The sequence below is a fragment of the Synchiropus splendidus genome, chromosome 19 (genome assembly GCF_027744825.2).
Source record: "Synchiropus splendidus isolate RoL2022-P1 chromosome 19, RoL_Sspl_1.0, whole genome shotgun sequence".
Lineage (NCBI taxonomy): Eukaryota > Metazoa > Chordata > Actinopteri > Syngnathiformes > Callionymidae > Synchiropus > Synchiropus splendidus.
In genome coordinates, this window is record NC_071352.1 from 5,558,131 (window position 1) to 5,579,016 (window position 20,886).

The 20,886-nt window shown below is 40.5% G+C and overlaps 2 protein-coding genes across 2 annotated transcripts in view; one reads left to right on the forward strand and one right to left on the reverse strand.

Moving 5' to 3' along the window:
• Positions 1–1,005: 1,005 nt before the first annotated feature.
• Positions 1,006–20,886, forward strand: part of sez6l2 (seizure related 6 homolog (mouse)-like 2) — a 118,823-nt gene continuing 98,942 nt past the window's right edge. Inside the window, exons 1-3 of the mRNA XM_053851365.1 lie at positions 1,006–1,144; positions 1,663–1,743; positions 6,671–6,783. The gene's annotated coding sequence lies outside the window, so the exon portion shown is untranslated. The remainder of the gene's footprint in view (positions 1,145–1,662; positions 1,744–6,670; positions 6,784–20,886) is intronic.
• LOC128751365 (uncharacterized) lies at positions 5,022–17,910 on the reverse strand. Its single transcript, XM_053852332.1, has 16 exons — positions 17,859–17,910; positions 17,484–17,789; positions 14,528–14,578; positions 13,687–13,980; positions 11,906–12,250; positions 11,286–11,594; positions 10,827–11,214; positions 9,684–9,808; positions 8,235–8,555; positions 7,439–8,038; positions 7,077–7,361; positions 6,609–6,935; positions 6,215–6,526; positions 5,582–5,869; positions 5,366–5,514; positions 5,022–5,165 (listed from the first exon to the last, which is right to left on the reverse strand). The coding sequence occupies exons 1-16, from the start codon at positions 17,899–17,901 to the stop codon at positions 5,157–5,159; spliced, it is 4,152 nt and encodes a 1,383-aa protein (XP_053708307.1). The 5' UTR covers positions 17,902–17,910; the 3' UTR covers positions 5,022–5,156.

Below are 20,886 nucleotides of genomic sequence, written 5' to 3' on the forward strand. Positions count from 1 at the left end.
TCCAGGACGAGACTGGGGTTGTGTCCTCCGAGGGACAAACACACACAGCTTCGGCCATTGTTGGGCGACAACGATCGTCGGCCAATCGCGGGTCGAGCGCAAGAGCGTGATGGATTGAGTAATTGAACGTGTGACGTTTGAGGGATGTCTGAATGAGGGTCTTAATAGGGCCTGTGATGGATCGGAAGGAAACCAACACTTAAGACTTCCACACAGGACCGGATGTGAGCTGTTTACTCTCAGGTCAGAGGATGATGGATAGGATGGATGCAGACCCAGAGTTCGGTCTCGTTTTTTTTTAAAGATTATTTAGATCAAGATCAAATTACCTACAGTAATGGCTAAGCTAATCGCTTTGACTACGATCAACAATGTTCGACAAGATTCATAATATCTAACATTAGCCTAAATTGGGTGACAGCCAGTGGGTTTTAAAGTGACTAACTCAGAGTTAACTTGGGCTAAAATCATGATAAAGCTGATGTATCTTGCCATAGAAGCATCCTAATTGCAATTGGAGATGGAAAAAAGGAAAGATATGTCACATTTTCGAGGGAAATTTATTACAAATCTTTTACCGAAGTGGCAACACCACGAAGGTCCTCCCGCAAAGTCACTCGTATTTATCGCATTGAACTATGATGTGGAACGGAACCGTAGCCAAGAATCGCACCAATTTATTGCATTTGAGACAGTAAAACAACTAGCTTTTAATCATGAAAAGTAAATAAATATCACGCAATTGCAGCCGCTCTCACCCGGTCCGTCCCTTCAGGTGTCCGGGCTGTACACAGGAACTTGAGTTCCGCGAGCTGCACAAGTGTTTTGATTTATTTATTTTTAAACTCCAAAAAAATCCATTCATAATAGTGTCCATTTCAATCATATTTTTTTCTGTTGTTGTGATGCTTAATCAATAAGCGGAATTACTGACTTGGATAATAAAGGGCGGAATCAAAATGATCGTGGCGCACCACGGACCTAATGTGCCGTTTGCTCCTTCGTCATGTCGCTCAGTGTCAGGTAGCGTTGAAGTTCATATGGAATTATACATTTTGATATGAACAAGTCGCACCTGAGTATGAGCCACAGGAACCACGAAACTTTGAAAAACAAAAACGCCATTTATAATCTGGAAAATGCGGTAAGTTGGTTCTGTAACGTTTGGTGATACAGTTAGCCTGAGCATCTCGTTACCCATCTGTTTATTATAGGTAAACAGACAACGTTGATGTGCTTCTTAGAACGGCAGTTATTGTGTGACACTGTTTCTGTTATCCTTGTTAGATAGAATGACTTCATGCAGAAGGAAGACTGCGTTATAGATTTTTAATACTACTTTTTATGCAAAATGAGGAGGGCAGAATGTCTCAAAAGCAGGGATCCGAGAACGAAACCCTGCGGAACCTCACTCGTCACTTGGTACGCTTAAGTTTGAGCAGGTAGATGAGAGATGCTTAAAGGTGAAATCATATAAATGAGGAGTAGTGAGTTGGCATGAGGATTAAGAAGTGACTTGCATGAACCGGGATCAGAACAGCTGACGTCTTCAGTTGGGGTTGGGGTCAAGAGTGCAGGGTTAGGTGGGGAGGGCTTGTACGAATTTGACATTATTCAATTTATAATCAAATAAAATCTGGTTTAAACTTTTTTCTTCCACAGGACGTCAGATCCACAAGTCTGGGGGTGCCAGGGCCTTGCTGCACGCCATCTCAGACCCTGAAACCAAACTTCTGTTTTGAGGTTTGTTCCTCTGTTTTCTTTGCTCACTCTCCACTTTTCAACACGACGTGTTCTGCTCATTATCTGTCTTGCGTGTATGTCTCACAGAGGAGCTGGGATTTCATTAAAACCATTATTGGTTGTGAACCAGTGCACTGGCTTCTAAGCTATGTCAACAGTTATCAAGTGGACAAGTGTTGGCAACAGCTGAACAGTCAGCTGGGAAAAGAATGGCTGAGCCAAGGGAAAGTAGATCTGTGGGGGCATGGACGGGGGGAGGGGGCACCATGTAGACACAAACTATCCTCAGCTTGAAGGCTCTTTAAGGAGATGCGGCCATGCAAACGTCTTGCCACACCACAAGTTGATCTCATTTTGGACAAGTGTGTCCTAATGTGCGGATTTTGGAAGGATTATCGCCGCTGTGCGGTGGAATTCATTACGTGTCAGGCAAACTGAAGATGATCGTTGAGGGTCAGATTTAAAAATACATGTCCCATTTTAGGAACTTATATTAGCAGTTTTATAAAAAAAGGTTTTAGCGACACATTACACAATGAATACAACTTTCTCAATATCAGGTTTCTTTGTCGGTGTTCAAAATAACTTGAAATGTATGGACAGACTTGGATGGAATTCTCAGGAGATGGTCCAAGGAACAGATAGTAGTTAAATTATATAGGAATAAAGAGTATTTTTTATTGTAAAAATGTAGGATAAAATAAACAATAAATTTGATATACATTCTAATTAGAATAACTGAGACACACTTTAAATATCTATATATTCGCTCAGAGCAAAAAGGAATCGTTGGTTGTTTAACAAAACAAAAATGGCTTTCTCTTAATTTGGAACGTTTCTGTTTCTGTTACTGTATTGCTTCCTGTACTTCTTCAAATCATTCTTAAAAGAAGCAAGAACACAGTAGAACGTTACTAGATCCATCACTTTTCAATGAGCCGCACGTACTGCATATCTATGCGACCGCTGCTTATTAAAGTGACATCAAACAAAAGAGTCATGAACTCGCCACATCAGGGTCAAACAGACGACACTGACCCCAGAGGGGGAGCGAAACCAAAATGCTTTCTGCTGCGAATGATTTGAGAGAGCATGTACTTAAAGAGTCATCAGTGCATCCACAAGGGCTTGATTTTTCATTTTGTTGGACGACGTTTTGGGCCAAATATAGAAAGAAAACACAGCCAAAGAGATCGGGTTCAGTTCTGGGAGGAAATCCAGTAATAAAATAACAGTTCTTAGCTTTTTGATTCCGTATTTACTTTACAGGATTCTCTCCGTGGAAGGAAAAGGAAACTTAAAATGGACGGTAAGAACAAAGCAGGAGGAAACGGATGATGATGATGAAATGGGATCTTAAAGCAGGCATGGGGGATCTAAAAGGCAGTTACTGAGAAATCTGTGTCACATTTCCACAGATGTGCACATTCTCTTTAACTTCAGTCTGATAAGAGATTAAATCAGCGCTCTGGTCTGGGTATGTCTCACACACCTCCTTTAGTGCTCTCTGACGATGCTATCTTGAAGGACATCCGTCATGGTTGAAGTTGAAACCGTTCTGGTGAAGCAATGACACACTTCTCTCGGATTCACGTGTTGATTGTCGATGTGCATTTACTTCACAACAGCGTCGCTTAGCGGAGACAAAAGAAAGTACAACCCATCAGTCTGCTGTTAGGCAGCCTCTGTCGGGCTGAAGGTTTCCTCCTCAGCGAGCTCTGCAGGGTGGGCGTGGCTGGGGAGAGCGCCATATCAACTCCCGGGAAACTAAACCTTTTCCATGGGTGGAGGAGGAGGTTATGTATTTGGACTCTGTTGGTTGGCTTAGAAACAGAATATCTCCAGAACATTTTAGGGACACTTTTGGGGTTGGTTGGAAATTTGCTTGCATGATTTCATTTTGGTGATGTCCCGTGGATTTGTTTGGGTCTAAAGATTTCACCCATTCAATTCTATAAATTCCAGTCTGTGCCCTGCTCCAATTGAATTGAAGAACCTCTCTTCAGGAAGCATAACATGCTGTCAAATCACTGATATAAACCAACTTTCATGTAGCTATGGTGACAAATATGTTTTTCTCATCCTCATTGGCCGTGGTAAACATTGGGTGCATAGAATGTGGTTAAGTTAATAAAATATAATCAGTTCCTTCTTTTAAAATAGCATCTTTATCACACTTGTTAAAAATTCTTTTTATATCTAGCTTTGAGACAAATACAGTGGTACCTTGGTTTTCGAACGTCTCGGACTTCGAACAAATCGGAGTTTGAACAAAAATTTCCAGATTTTTTTGCTTCTGATTTCGAACGAAAATCCAGAACTCGAACGCCCCCGGAAAAAGCCGAAAAAAAACATAATGTGCGCGGACTGATCAGCTGACTGTTTCTTCATATTGAGGTTTCTTCATATTCCTGTCTCCGCACTGGACCGTGGTTGCAGGGGAGGTGCTCGCTCTCGACAGGGTTTGATGTCCTGCTGTCAGCTGGAGCTGGGACAGGGATGAGGTGAGTCTCGGACAGAGCGTTACTTGGTTTATGACTTTGTCACAGCCAAACTGCACAGAAGCGCACATTCAGAGCTGGACACGCACCGGGCACCTCTTCACTTCTGGAGAGACGTCACTCACTCGGCAAACCCTCCCACATGCAGCGGCCACACACATAGAGGAACAGCGCACCTGCAGCAGACACTCTACATTCACTCCTACAAAAGCCTATTTTAAGGCTTGGAACGCATTATTACTTTTGAGATTCATTGTAATGGGAAAAATCGATTCAGATTTCAAACAAATCACTTCTCAAATGGCCGTCTGGAACGGATTGTGGTCGAGAACCGAGGTACCACTGTATATTGAAAATATGTTTTACAGTGCACAGGCAGGCCCAACAAATTCTTGTGGTCAGTTTGGCAAATACGTGGTTGATAGATATTGATTCCATTATTATATAGCTTCCTTTGCAGAAGATTTTAATTCAAGTTTAGAGAAGGATCACGTTCCAGATTTGCTCTGTCTACCTTAACTTTGGCTGGGTCTCAATAAGACGGACTAAATGGCTCATTTCTCATTCACCAGCTCATAGTTTTCATGTCCAGAAAGCAAACTCAGCTTCGATTTACTTAGAGGGGATGAACATCCTGCAGTGGTGTCGAGAAGCACAAAGAGGAAACACCTGATATTCAGAGAACTTGAATGGATACAACAATTTTAAATGAGGCTGCTTTTATTTACAAACAAAAGTATGATAACTTTGAGGAAAACGGGGGTAAAAGTGGTTGAAACAAAATGCATTCTTTACAAAAATTGTGAAAAAAATTGTTTGTTTGTATATTTGTTCTTGACAGCTTCTCCTGCTCCTTCCATTTCTTCACTTTAACATTCTTCTGCATTTAATGCCAGTAGACAACTGATGTCATCATTTGACCTGAAAAGAAACATTAGACACATTAGATTTTCATGGGATTCTTCTTCTTTATTCATTCTTTCCAATGTTGCTGCATCATAGAAGTTTTTTGTTGACTTGTATTTTTAAGCCTAACAGAATATAATTTGCAGCCAGAATAGTTCCGGAACAATATCCACTTTGATTCAGGGTTATTTGGGAGCTATGGACTGAAGTCCTACCTTTATTATAGTGGTGACGACTGCATAGATGGTAGAGAGGATAAAAAGAATGAGGAAGGCCAGAGACGTGTACCAGGCTTCCCCTCCCAGGTCTTGACTTACAACCAGGTTAGCAAGTCCATCCATGAAGTCACAATCCTGCATGGTCGCTGTGGACACACACTTGGGTAAGTGACTTGCAGCTTATTTGACAATGTAGCGGACGGACAAAGGTACCTGGTCTGGACACATTCAGGACTAAAGTGCTGGTCACATGTTCCACCTTGCAGGTGTGAACTGCGCCAGGTAGCCAGTAAGCCGGTGAGAGGCGCAGCCGGCTTTGGATGCTGTATTTTCCATCAGGGCCTCGGATTGGTTCACTTGTATTGAATCCCAGAAGTTCTTTGGTGCCGTCATATGTCCAAGTGATGTCAATAGATGCTGGACTGAAGCCAGACACCAAGCATACAAGCTCTCCAGGCCCTTGTAGCAGGGCAGCTGTCGGCTTGGTGTGGCTGAGTGACGCTGGGACGTTGAGGGAAAAGGGAGATAATCATGGTGATGTTACAACAAAACTAGTGAACACAATTATGGTGGCTAGAATGAAACTGTAGATGCAGGATCTAATTCGTCGGGATCTAAGTGAGACATGGGTTTTAGTTTTTTGGCAAATTTGAAATTAAAATGACTGTTTCATGGATCACACACTTTAACTTTCAATTTTCAAATATGTCGCTAGAGGGCCCAACTCCAACTGTTATAGAACTGTATTTTGTCTAAGAATAAGACGAGTTATCAGTTGAGTGTATTTACAGATAAGCTATTTATTCAATAAAGAATTGTAACACATGATCGATAAGAACGTCTCACCAAAGATGTCCCTTATGGAGTCTCTAGACGGCTTCCGTGATGAGTCATGTCTGGCAACACATGAGTAGCTGGATTCATGGTCTTCAGCTCTTGATGCATTGAATCTGCTGATCACTGTATAAGTATCTGTGGCTGTGTATCTCCATGCTGGACTGTTGGTGAAGGCAGTGAGCGGAGCTCTTTCCCCATCTTTCTCCCAATACACCAGAATGTCAGGTGGGAAAAATCCAGAAACTTGGCAAACAAGTGGGATGATTTCCGACAGCTCGGAGGGAGAAGGTGGGATTATTGTCACTGTTGGTGGACGCAAATCTTGGAGGGGATAGAAAGAAGCCCACAGCTGTTATTATTTTACAGCGATAACATTTCCTCTATGATTTTGCTGGATTCTTACCTTTGGACTTGCTGATGAACTCCTCATGGCCTTCAGTGGAACATTTGTGTTTTGCTTTGCAGGACACCTGTTTATGTGCGTCCCACTTCACCTTGGACACATTGAGGAAGCTTTGCTGAGTCACCGTCCCATTCCTGTGCTTCACTGGTGGCTCCAGTTTGGACTCGTGAGAAAGGTCAGAACCATCTACTTTCCAGGTGATGGAAAAACCATTGAGCTCATAACCTGCTAGAAGGCAAGTGACCATGACTGGGCCCTGGTTGTCGTTCTCCTGTTGTGATGGTCCCCACACATACACACCAACAAGCTGGCTTGATGGCGGGGTCACTGGGAAACATTAGAATTCAATCAGATGCATTCGTTTCTGAGGCTGCCAAGATTTTAGATTATTTACTGTAAAGAACAGCCATTACTAAGGCTCAGCAAAGTACTACTGGTGTTTTAGTTTGTGTCAACTTTTTAATGTACCTGAGCAGATGCTGACGGTGGACTTGTTTGTTTTGCTCAGAGACTTATCAGCCACTTCACATGTGAAGGTCTCTCCTGATTCCCACTCAGTTTGGATGATGCGCACTTCACTGGTCACTTTCATACGTCCATCTGAGCAGACACTGATGTCATAGGTTGAGGGTTGTTTTTCCTGAGAATTGCTGAACCATTTGATGTGTGGGTTGAAGCCTTGTCCAGTGCAGAAGAGCCTCTGGGGTCCTGACTCTGCGCTGGGAACTAGAAGGAGCTCCACTGATGGGTCCTCTGGGAGGCAGGAGAAGTCGTAGATTCACATGAACGTTTGAATGAATTGAATTGGAAGGAAGGAGGTCGGCTCTCACCAAAGATTCTGCCAGTGGGTTCTGAATGGAAGCTGTCAGAGAAGCCTTGATTCACAGAGCAGGTGAACGTTGAGCTCCTGTCCCAGTGGCCTTCTGACACTTTGAAACGTCTGGTGATTGAGTGGAGATCTGAAGACTGAGGAAGGTTTAGAAACTGTTTGTCGGCTATCTCAAGTCCATTGGCCTTGATAGAGATGTAAGCATCGATGGAGGAGAGTCCATTGACTGCACACTCCAGCACAGCAGCATCTCCTTTTAGGAAATCTGAGAGGGATCGTCTGATCTCCACTGATGGAGTGGTACCTGCTACAGTAACAGTTTCTTCTTTCATGGTGAAGCAGGGATGGTTTGCAACACATTTCAGCTGCTTCAGGTCTCTCCAGCCATCAATGGAAACAGACAGGTTACTTATGACATGGCTTGAGTTGGTCGCCTGGCTCACTTGGTTGCTCATGGGTTGCTTGCCATCCATCATCCAGATCACAGTGACTGCTAAGGTGGTCTGAACTGAGCATGTCGCAGTCACATCAGAATACCCCGTCATTCCTGTCTGAAAGCTGGGGATCTGCACATGAATTGTAGGAGAAGCATCTCTGTGTGCTGCAAGAAGATAGTTATTCACATGTTAGTGCACTTCGTTGATGCTTCATTGTATCCTGCTTGAAAGAACCGCTGTGGTGCTGTGGCTGACTCATATGTTCTTTCACATTGCTACGAATATACAACCAAATTACTTTTTATTTAGTATGATTACTGCAGCGATTCTGCCACGACTGAAAATGCTTTGTCTACTTACTTCCACAGATACTTGCTGTCTCCTTGAATTCTTGTTTTTTTTGGGTTGATATGCAGGTAAATGTTGAACCATTGTTCCACTTTGACATATCTGGCTCAATCTCACTGCTCAGACTGAAGGTTTTTGGGTGACCACCAACACTTTGATACTTCTTTTCGACCACCTTCACATCTGAGAGTTGTTGTCCGTCTTGTTGCCACTCGACACTCAGTGTGTTTGGAAAGAAGTCGCTCAGTGTGCACAGAAGCCGGACAGCAGAGTTGTCAGATTTTCCTTCCCTAATAGGAAGCAATGTGATTCGTGGAGGGAGAATCCTTTCTTCTGTGGATGAGATTGAATCATCAGTACATCTCACATATGATGTTGAGATTTTGAAATGATCTCCTCTTACCTTGCCTCCCTATTCTAAGTGTGGTATCTCTGAGTTTATGCTAGATGGCGCAGTTGCACCGCTACACTTAAATAGTAGTGACGATAAGGCTGGAGCTCGCTCAAAGGGAAGTGATGTTTCATAGAGAAGTGAAAGAGAGCCAGGAGCTACAGTGCAGAACAGGCTGCAGGTGCGAGGCGTGAGACAGAAGCACAGTGCACATTTAAATATTTCACATCCCCTTCAAAAAGTATGACATTCATATCTGACACTGACCAGAGGGGTATCAGTTCTAGTGTCAGGTTTTAAAATACTTAAAGACGACCATCGTTTTTGGCTGATCATGCTTCGTTTATTCCAGGTGCTGCAGAACAAAATGCAAAATAATAGCACATTTATTGTCAGGTCAGATACAAAATAGATATTCACATGGTTTGCAGGGGAGAGAAAGCCATTCATCAATACTGCATTTATATTTAAAAAAGGTTTTATAAAGGTTATATGTAGACACAGAAACACAAAAACCACATGCAAAACAATGATCATCTCATAAATCTTGTGAATCTTTTGTGACAAAACAAACATGGTATCAAGTCTTACAAAATAGTTTTCAAACCATCGTGTGGTGTCATTTCACCTGTGAATCAAGATGGAAAAGTGTCAGAAATATTTTATGAATGCAGTCATCCATATTGATTGGCATTTCTTAAGTCAGAGAAGAGGTTAAGATACCATTTAATGCATGACGATCAGCTTTCATTTCTTGTTTGGATGCATTTAATGTTGAATGATAGTGGAAAAATGCCAGATATATATGAGAAAAAAATGCTTTTGTGACTGATGTTACTCTCATGCAGCTTCCTATTTTTATTTTATTATGTTGTATATATATTTTATTTTTTGTATTATATATGTTTATAATGCTTTAACGCGTTTTTCGTACTAAGACATCAACTACTTCCTTTGTCCTCTAAATTCTTTGTGGAAAAAAATTGATTCTATTCATTTCCATTTTGAATCGTTCTATAACATTGATTCGACAAATGATTTCATCATTATTTATTATAGTAGAAACTTACCTTTATCACAATGGTGCCGATGCTGAACATGAGGGTGATGAGGAAGAGGAGGATGAAGGTAAATGCAGTCCTGCCCAAGTGATCTTGCTGTGGAGCATTTACATTGCAGTCCACAAACAGGAAATCTGAGGAGACAGTCATATACAAAACATGGTGAGTATATACATGAAGAATCTTCATCAGTTTTACATTTATATATCAATAGGTATTCAACTCACTCACATGGTCAGCAATGGCATGATTCATGTCATATTAGTATAATAACACAAATTTAAGTTGGTGACATGGTCGGATATGGCACAGCAAAATTTAAACCCATCAAAATAACCTTTAAATTCTAGCAATGTTATTTTTTAAATGAAAGTCAAACTTTCAAATTCAACTAAATAAAGTGTTGCATGAAAACAGCACTGCAGTTCTGAGATGTGATGAAGTGGCTGTCATATGTTTTGTCAAATCTATCCATACAAATGACGTAGTATACTACAAATACCAGACAGTGCCTTTCTTTTTAAGAAAGTAGTACGTTTTTCTCTTGTGAACTCATTCAAAATGAGAGCTTGATTTTTGAGGGAAAAAAGAACATAAACACATCTTAACTGGGTTTTCTCTGGTTAGATATATAGTATGTTTTTGTCTACAGAGTAAGACTGTAAGTTGACATCATTGAAAGAAATGCATTTTGGTATTATGAAAAAAGTAGTTTGGTATGGCGGTTTCCTTTCTAAACGCAAAGCAAAGTTACTTTTAAGATGTAATAGAAGGCTGGTGACCCAAAGTTGCTTATGAAAGACTATGTTGAATGTCAATTTCAGCCGAATTTGGACAGCATTTCCATGATTTAACAGTTTGGCATGGGTGCAAGACTCAGTTGAGGAAGCACAAAACAAATGTACATATGGACGAGTCACAGAAGATACTGTTATGTAGCTAGTTTGGTCTAAACATACAGTGTTTTCACTGGTGACAGAGCACACAAACTGGACACACAGTTTTAAGTAAAGACTTCACAAAGCAACATACATAAGGACTTTTTATTTATTTTTTTTTATTTTGATTTGCATTAAAAAGGTAAAGACAACATCATGTCAAAAGCAGCAAACATGGAACGACATACAGCAGACACCACAACAGAACATCTACTGGGTCTTGCACCGATCAGCTAGGTTCATGTTGAGGTTGACCATGTTGACTTTTTCGAATGATTTGGACCCAATGGACCTGACGATGGATTTTGTAGTGTTGACCACAGATTCGTGGTAAACAACACAGCTATATTCCACGCCGCTGCTGTTCCACTGGTCAACATTGAAAGACAATTGGGAGTAGGCCGAATACAAGCCATTGTTTAGGACCGGTTTGGTGGTGCTTGACTGGTAGAAGGCCGGATCTGCTGGCACGTCATCGACGAGCCAAGTAATAATGATATCCTCGGGGAAGAAGTCTTTGACAAAGCAAGTCAGGGTCACCATGCCTGTTTGACTTTGCTCTACTGGAGGGAACATGAAAACCGCTGGTCGATTTTGTTTTTCTGAAAGATAGCACACATCGTTCCATGTTAGAAGAACTATATCTTGAGCGTAAGAGGATGAGTTTTCTTACCAGCCCGTTTTGTGTATTCCTTTGTCAGTTCCGGCAGCTCAGAATGCTGGACAACACAGGTGTGGTGGACCCCTGCTGTCCACTCGTCAAAGGTGATGTCCATAGGGAGGCTTATTTTTCCAGTTTTATCTTGCTCAGGCCTGACAGAGTAACCGGCCATGTCCTTCCAGAAAATGTGTGTCACGCCCTTCTTCTTGATATAGACATCACAGATTAAGCTTCCTTTCTTTTGAATTAACAACTTCTCCGGCTCTGGGGGGATGATCTCGATGTGCAGATCTCTCTGCTCCTTCTCGGGACAGTCATTCGCTGTGTGACGCATTTGATAAAAAGTTAACTTCTGACCAAGGCGTACTGAGAGGTTCCACATCCCAAAAACACATTCACTTGTGAGACAAGGCTACATCTTCAAGTTGCAGTATGAGCTGTTACAACAGGAGTAGGATTAGGTCAAGGCAGAGACTTAATAAGGGACTATGAACTGTAAAGACAAATCACTCTCTTGTGATGGGCCGAACCCATTTCCAGGCTCCCCCATCGCAGCCCAGGCTTGCTGCACAAGAGCGACAATCACAATAGCAGTATGTTATGGCTCACACTAAAAGGCAGGATTTACTCACCAATTGGGGAAGCGGCCATGTGAGTCACTGATGCGTTCACATACTGATCTCCGATTTCACCTTTTCCCTTAAACTCGCAGGTGAACTTTGCGTTGCCAGACCACTCGCTGGATTCAACGGTGAGGAAACTGGCTGCACTGTACACCTTCCCGTCTTGCCTGTCTTTGACTTTGGAGGCAGTGGTGATCTCGGTTTTGCTGGAGGTGATTTCTGCATCGTCCTTCAGCCACTTAAACTCGAAAGTGTTTGGCGAAAAGTCATTGGCAAAGCAGGCGAAGAAAGCCTCGTGAGAGGAGGCCTGAGAGGAGGCCAACAGTTTAAGAGTTGGCAGGTTATAAAACACCTCTGAAAGACAGACAAAAGCAAAAGCAGGATTTATTCGCATATGCAGAAGCGGATGACAACACGTTCAGTTCAGGGCAGGTGGGTTCAGAGTCTCCCACAGTCTGAAGAGTTGCTTCTGCATCTACTTGGACTGTTCAGACACACAGATGGAACATGAGTAGATGTTAATTACCAGCACTAGGGGTCAGTAAAAGCAGAAAAAGAAGAAAAAATTTGCAGAGATCAACAGCTGAATGATCTTGTCTCGGAGAGCAGGGAGACACATGCTCACTACAGCCTTATCTTCACATGGGTCCAGTATGACAGACAACATCAGCACTTTCTTTCATCCACTCATGGTCTTGTGTCTTTAAATTCAGATTCAGATACAGTACAAGCTGTTTCTTTAGCGTTGTTATTTAAACACTGGAACAAATTAAGCTTCATTCTGCCACTTTGAAACTTTGAAGCTCCACAAAGTAGACATATGAGTGTTATTTTTGTTTAGATATTTTCTCATTTCATATCATTTTAATGGTCACACTTCTGATTGGGGAGCATAGATGAACTATTATGAAGATAATTACGCACTTATTAACTGTTTAAAATCAGTATTTAAGCTGTTTACACTGAACTTTCAGTGACCATTCCAGGGCAAACATAGTCAAACGCAAATTGGTACTATATTATGATTAATTACATGCTATTATGTTGCGAATACACATACTTTTTAATTAATGTGATGAGTGATACCATACATATTATAATTTCATTTAAAATTCATTTTCATAGTCATAATAACATGATTTTACATCAGCCTTAACTTCTCAATGTATCATATTGTTTATTTTATTTTATTGTTTATTTTTAGTTTCAGTTTTTTCAGATTTATGAGATTAACTCAGCACAATATTTGTACGTTTAGTTTAACATTACAACATCTTTTTTCATTACGTTAGCAGGTTAATTTGTTGTTGTTGTGGAAATAGCTTCTAGACAAGTTATTTGATCTTCATGGTGTTCATGAAAGTGGAATTTGAATAATGTCTTCAGTGCTTTAAATTATTTCAATTAGAACAGAGATTAATGGACATATTCTTAAAGATATATACATACATACATACATACTGTACATACATGCATCTTCGCTTAACTACCTTAATAGTGTATTTTCCTGCTATTGATTTCCCTTATACAGAGGCTACATTTAAGAAGCATGTTTATCGACTTACATAATGTAAGAACCAAAATAAAGATCAATAAATGTTCTTTATGTTCATCCTACACATATTCATTCTCTTATTAAGTTTTAAGTTTTCTCATTAAATAAAAAATGTATCATTATTATACAGCTATGACCATGACCATCAGCCTGACAAATCTGTTTTAAAAACAATATATCACAGTTGGAATTTACTGTCAAAGTTTGGTTTAAATATGAGAAAATGAAAAATCACCTTGTCTTTGGAAAGACTTCATATCTTCTTCTCCATTGTGGGTTGTTTTGCAGTAAAAATACTCTTTGCTGTCCCAGTCCTGTCTGCGTACTTTCACTTGACTGATCCCGGTAAAATCATTGCGGTTCTGGATGGTCGGATACCGGATGATGTCTGTAATGGCCGTGTCTCCTTTGGTCCATGCAAAGGTCAGTGAGGACGGAGTAAAGCCAGTGGCCAGGCAGGTCAGGGTAATGTCTCCACTGCCAGTGTCGCATGGCAGAACGGGAAACACAGTTGGTGCCTTTATGGCGTCTGAAAAAACAGAAAAATAAATTTGACATGCGTTCAACAACTCAACAACTAAAACGAATTATAAACACAAAGAATATGAATCACTTCACCGCCAACAATGGTCAATATTAATTCCACAATTTTACCTAACAAAATGTTCAAATATCAAAATAGGCCATTTGGAAAACAATAAATCTCACTTCTATTTGAAGAATTTAGGGATTTTCTTACCTGATGCGACTGTCACAGTTGTGCCTTGTCCCCAGTAAGCGTAAGCATAACACACTGCTCTAAACTAATTACACTGGTGTCTGAAAACCCCAATTGACCCGTCTCTCACTCCAACCCAAATTAAATGTAGCAAATACATCAAATATATGAAACATTATCTCCTCATTAGTTAATGTTTAACAATCTGCCATCTAAGCCCTTATCTGTTTGCACAAATGACTTACCTGACGTTGAAGGCATTAAAACATAAAATAAGCAGCTCAAAGCAGATTTTTCTGACACAACATACAAAACATCGATTATGACAAATAAATGAAATAAAAGGGTCTTCTCTTACCTGATGTAACGGTCACTTTTGTTCCTTGTCCCCAGTAGTCGAAGTAGTAGCACAGTGAAAGAATTCAGTTCATGTCAGTGGTAAAAACCTTTACACTTCCCACTTTCTGTTCAACTCCATTCCATTTTCTCCATATATATATTCTCATCTACCCTGGATGAATTTTAATAAAGACAGCCATCTGCTGCTACTTCATCATGAAAGCAGAAGTATCATTTATGATGAAATATATACTTGCTGTGGTCTTGGTCTGGTCCCCGACGGTTTCTGGTGGCTTCCTCTTTGTGAAATGTGTTTTTTTTTTTTTTATGCAGCTGTAATATTTATTACAGTTGTTGCAGAGTTTTCCTTGTATTTGACCAGAAGATACATTTACGATACATTGTGCGATGACTTTTGAAAATGAAATTTGCTTCTCGCTGAGGTGCAGATGTCTTCTCCATCACTAGAAGTAGTGGCTAGAATATCTGCTTTATGACTGACTTGCACCGAAGAAGTTTCCACAACAAAAGAAAATTATTTTAGGTCTCCTGTGGTCCACATAGTTCCATTGGTAGAGTGGTTTAATCCAGACTGTGTCAGCGTGAGTCGAAGTCCACATGCTCCTCATGTATTGTAAAAATTCTGTGTTGTCATTGTAAGTAAGTATCGTTTTTAGCCCGTATTGCCATAAGTACCACAGGTGATCGTTGCTCCCCCTTGGCTCTTAAAGACACCCCTGACGTGCTACCAACTGCAAGTCAGACACAGGAAAGAAGGTTTTTGTCAAGCGGTGTATCACAGTGTCCCACCCCCGTATATATATTCCACACAGTGACACACGCTGCGACAAAAACTCTGCCAGTCATGGACCTCAAATTTGGACCGGTTTGGTGTTGGAGTTTTAATTTCTTATTTAAAGTACATTGTTGTGGTCAGTCTGAAGCTCTCATTTGATGCTGTGAGCAGCTTCAGATCAACCACAGCAGGTTTTTGTACGAGCATGTATCACTGTGGCCCATACCCCAGCTATACACAGTGGTAAATGTTCACACAAAAACCTGAGCTGAATATAGTACACAGTGGTTACACCCTGAACTTCATTCGGAGCTTGGTTTACTTCTACTCTCATAATCTTTTAAGATATCATCAGTTATTATTTTATTATTTTTTTATCATTCCTTTGACTTTTTATTCATTTCCCTTGTCATCTGAAAATAAATATTCTCTCTCTGTAAACAATCAGCCAGAAACCTGAGCCTGAAGGTTGAGGAAATATACAAAATATATAATCAGCATATTTAGAATAGATTTGTAAACACAGTAATACAGTAAATGATTGGGGTTTTTTTTATAGCTCTTCAGAATTTTTTTAGACATATCAATTCATATTTGTGTGGACCACAATGTCCACTGTTGTTAAACTAAAACTTGAAGCTGTCGAATCCTTCTGAATTTGTTTCAATACAATTGAATGGAAAAACTTGATCAATTCAAGAGCTATTTTTCAGGAGGAAATTATATAAATGTGTGTTACTGTTCAGACTAATGGAAAGTTACTGACATTGCTCAGACAAATGGAAAGTAACTGGTGAAGGCTGGCCCATTGTTTTTGTTATACCATTCCTCTTTGTTTTCAGAACTCTGAGTGCAGACTGAGCTTCTCACAGACGCTCATGGTTGTTGCTACATTCTTGCTTGTTATCTCCAATTTTATTGTGAATCTCTCCCGTCCGGTGAATGTAGTGTATGCTTGCTGAGAATTCCTCAGTGAGAGTTTCAACAATTCTCTCTTTATTGAAGCCGAGAAATTCCACAGCAGTGTGGTCTATTTTTATTTGACTTTTTATTTAAAAAATAAGTATCAACAGAAAACCTGAAAGGGTTCGTTCAGCCAGCCACCAAGTATCACAAGTAGCAAACACCAAAGTTATGAGATGTAAATGGGTTTTATTGAACATCCAAGAGGAGTTTGGAGTGGATGTTTGGCAACAGTGACCAGTGCGATAGTGAGGATGGATAATTAGCTCATGCTCATTCTTAATGTAGCACACAAATGTCAGGTGACATTTTCATGTGACATGTTATATACATGTCTCGTGTCTGACTTGTCTTGTTCTCCTTCACTGTCCCTCGAAGCTGTGAGCAGCTGCAGCTCAACCGCAGCAGGTTTTTGTACGAGCATGTATCACTGTGCCCACGTACCCACCCCAACACAGTGGTAAATGTTCGCACAAAAACCTGAGCCAATATAAAGCACACCCCTGACTGTACTCATTTAAAAGTGCTATTTACTTCTTCACGTTGCTTCTGTTTTAGCAATTATTAATTTAGCTATGATTGTCTTTGTATTTAATTGTTTTTTCATATGAGAAAATGAATGTTCTTCCTCCATAAAGGGTTTCGAACATTTTCAATTCAACAAATTGCTGCATCCTTTATGCTGCAAATATCAATACAGAACTAGAAACTAATTAGATTTAGTTATCTTGATACAATGTTGTTTAAGGATGCGCGTGAGTTTACCGCCATAACTGACAATGGTCTTGCATAAATATATGGTTAAGTTTGTCAAAACCCTGGTTAGATGGATGGATGTTCATTGATACATGTATATCAAAACTTTTTAGGTACAATGTATTTTTATGTTGGAAATGAATCATTATGAAGCAGCTGCTCTTGTTCTTGTTCCTGATTTATGTGCAGCATCTTCAGTCATGATGACTCTTCATCTGTGTGTCCTGCTGAAGAATGACCCCAACAACAAATCAACGTTTGAGCTGACTGAAGCGTCATTTCTTTCTCACATTTTGAAGCCGTCATGATCATCACTAGAGAAACACTCATGGAGCTGTGATTATTATTGTTGTGAGTAAGTTGCTGGTAATAAGAGTGGAGATGTTTGACAGTGGCTGCTGGTCTGTGGCGATCCCGCTGGTGGCTTGTGGGTTTTTGTTCAGGTCTGCTGGTGTTTTGTGTTGTTGTGGGCCTCTGGCACAGTAATAGACGCCTGAGTCTCCAGGCTGCATGTTCTCTCCGGTCAGAGTCACTCTGTTGTTGGAGGAATCTACATCGATGCTGAATTTGCTTTTCAGTGACTCTTTGAGGTAAGAGCCTGAAGTATATTTATGCCCGATCCACTCCAGTGTTCCTGCAGCCGGCTGTCTGATCCAGCCTGTGTAGTAGCTACTAACAGAATAGGAGACCTGACAGGTGATGGTCAGACGCTGACCCGGCTGTAGGTTCACAGAAGGAGGCTGGGTGAGCTGCTCACACTGGACCCCTGTGGAGGAAACATGTTGGTTATGGAGTCAGAATATCAGACAGACTGTTGTTTCTCAAAGAGACTCACAGGATCCAGCTGTAAACAGCAGCAGCAGAGCAACAGAGAACATGGTGAAGGTGATCTGATGAGAGCTTCTGCTGCCTCCACAACATGACCCCCACCTTTTATAGCAGCTTCATTTGCATCATGACTAGTCAAGAGTCCATTCAGTCAAATAAAGACTTGGAAGTGTTTTTCATGATCTGGGGCAAAAGTGAATGAGACCTGCTTCATCATCATGAGAGAAGATTCGACTGATCGTAGCCAGATTAGTCAGATGAACTGACCGAACACTTGAGTGAGAAGGAACTGGTCCTGCTCAGCACAGCAGCAGTTGACATCCAAACACTCTCCTCTCCTTGTTACAATGTGGCACAGAAGCTTTTCTGAGGTGGAGAAGACACTTTCTTCTTTTTGAAATAAATTGTGATGGAGTAACAGACGGAACTCTGTTTTATAGTGATTTCAAAGTAATTCAAAGCACATAATCACATTAAAATGTTTCTGGAGATTATTTTGGTCTGTTTTTTAATGAATTTGTGACGTTGGTGTTAATTTGTTTCTCTTCTCTGTACACCAAAAATCTCACTTAAATTTTCACACTGTAAAATATAATTATGAAATGGTTGTTTCTTTTCAAATACTCTTTCTAAAACTGTTGTAATGTGAAATGAAACTTTTGTTTATGAGAGACAAACAGTGCGTTTTAGTTTGATTTTAAAGCAACTGTCATTTTTGTATTTTGTGTTATTTATACTCCCAACACAGTCGTCTCTGTCAAGTATCACATGTCCTCAACTCTGGCCGTCCCTCGGAACTGTGAGCAGCTGTAGCTCAACCACAGCAGGTTTTTGTACGAGCATGTATCACTGTGGCCCATGTATACACAGTGGTAGCTGTCCACACAAAAACCTGAGCCAATATAGAGCACACGATGGTGCCACCCCTGGTTTCTGTTTGGTTTTGTTCACATTGCTTCTCTTTTAATTTTATAATCTTAAAACATCAGTAATTAATATTTTAGCTGTCAATCATTTGTCTTTTTAGTTGAATTTCTTTTCCCATGGGAAAATAAATGTCCATCCTCTGTGAACGATGAGCTGGAAACTGAGCCTGAATAGATTTAAGTGTTAAGTGTTTAATTCAACAGTCTTTACTGTGGAAATATAAAGGCAAAAATGTTTAGTCTGCAAGTGAAAAAAAGTGATTAGTATAGTGTTGGACAGATAACGGACAATGAGCTTACATAAATAATTGGTATTTTATAGCTTTTTACTAATGTTATGGGGCATATGAATTCATATTTGTGTGGACCACAATGTATGCAGTTGTTAAAGTCGAACTTGAAGCTGTGAAATCTCTCTTAATATGTGTAATAATACAATTTAATGAAAAACCTTTGAACACAAGAGCAGTTTTCCAGGTTGACGTTATGTTGGTGTATGTTCCTGTGTGTTCCGCCCTTGTTTCAGTTCCATTTTGATTATGTAATTTGGGGAATTAAATGACTTGTCAATAAATGCAGATATTGTTCATCGTTCAAAGTTTTCAAGCATGGTTGAACAATGATGTTGTTCAGAAGTGTCCAGATCCCAATTACTTCCGAACACTAGGACTTTAAATCACTGAAATGTCCATTTCTATTGTATTATTGTCTCATTATGTCACTCCACACACGAAGCAAATATATGTGTTGAACACTCATGTATTATCTCTGTTTTGCTGTAGTGCTCCTGAGGGGCTGTCAAGGGGCCTCATGTGGCCCTCAGGTTGCACCATGACCAGATCAGTTGCTGGCAGCTGTGGAGGTTGTTGTGCAGTGTGTCCTGTGTTTTTACACACTGTGGCGTCGAGCACAGAAATAAACTGCAGAGTCTTCTGTGGTCAGACGGTTGAGCTGCAGATACTGAGTGCTGCTCGGAACGTTTTCAGTCATGATGAAGCGACCCTCAAAGGTGCTGGCATATTCTGCTGAGTTACTTCCAGTATCCATCCACCCAATCCACTCCAGACCTTCACCAGGCTTCTGTCTTATCCAGTGCATGTAGTAGCTGGTCATATCAAACCCCGAGGTGACACAGGAGAGTTTGACTGTGTCTCCAGGTCTCTTCACCTCAGAGGAACTCTGGTCCAGTCTGATCTCAGACCAGACTCCTGGAATCAATAATCAGCATCAACAACAAGCAAGAAAAACAGAGGTGTGTTTGTCTCAATCAAGTCTCACCATGAAAACTAACTAAGCAGATGAACCAGTAGAAGATCATGATTGCTCTCTGTCGCATAAGTTTCAGGGACTCCTATATTCCCAGCTCACATTTCTGAACCAGAGTTTATGTCAGAGAAGGTTTGCATAGCCCTCCCTCTACAGGGAAATAGAGACATATTTACACATGACAGCCATGTTTGTGAGGACGACTCCGCCTCTCATCCACAGCCATGGAATCAGGTCTTTGTCTTTCACATTCAATTTTTCCATTTCATTTTCATCTTGCACTCAGTTAAACATTTTGAATACATTTGAGCATTTATTTTATTGAACTTGGAACATGATATATTTGTTCAGTTTCACCTGTTCTGTGTATTTTTATTCAAGGACTTAATGTCATGAGATTCATGGTCGAGTTTATCCATTTTATTTGACGACAAACTTAAAGAGACGATTAAATCTGGTTGCTGTTGTAACTGGTGTCTGTAATGGATCTATCTTTTCCCTCCAACTGAGACGTGTGTGATATTTAACCCTTGAACAAACAAAATATTTAGCTGCAGTCAAGCAGAGGAGGTTTTAGGTTTGATGTGTTTTCTGAGGATTTGAGCTGACTGAAGCATCTTTTCTTTCTCTGTCATTTCATTTCATTTCTCTGTCACAAGAGAAACACTCATTGAGCTTCTGACCATGTGATTATTATTGTTGTGAACAAGTTTTTGGTGAATAAGAGTGGAGATGTTTGACAGTGGCTGCTGGTCTGTGACTCCCCCTCTGGTGGTTTGTGGGTTTTTGTTCAGGTCTGCTGGTGTTTTGTGTCGTTGTGGGTCTCTGGCACAGTAATAGACG

Bases quoted from the DNA above. Each gene is read 5' to 3' on its own strand.
- LOC128751365 (XM_053852332.1), bottom strand. From the start codon at position 17,901: ATGTTCTCTGTTGCTCTGCTGCTGCTGTTTACAGCTGGATCCT. The intron at 9,809-10,826 runs GTAGATGTTCTG...CTGTCTCCTCAG, and splicing joins GCTGATCGGTGCAAGACCCA to ATTTCCTGTTTGTGGACTGC. The intron at 6,527-6,608 runs GTAAGAATCCAG...ATCCCCTCCAAG, and splicing joins GTTCATCAGCAAGTCCAAAG to ATTTGCGTCCACCAACAGTG.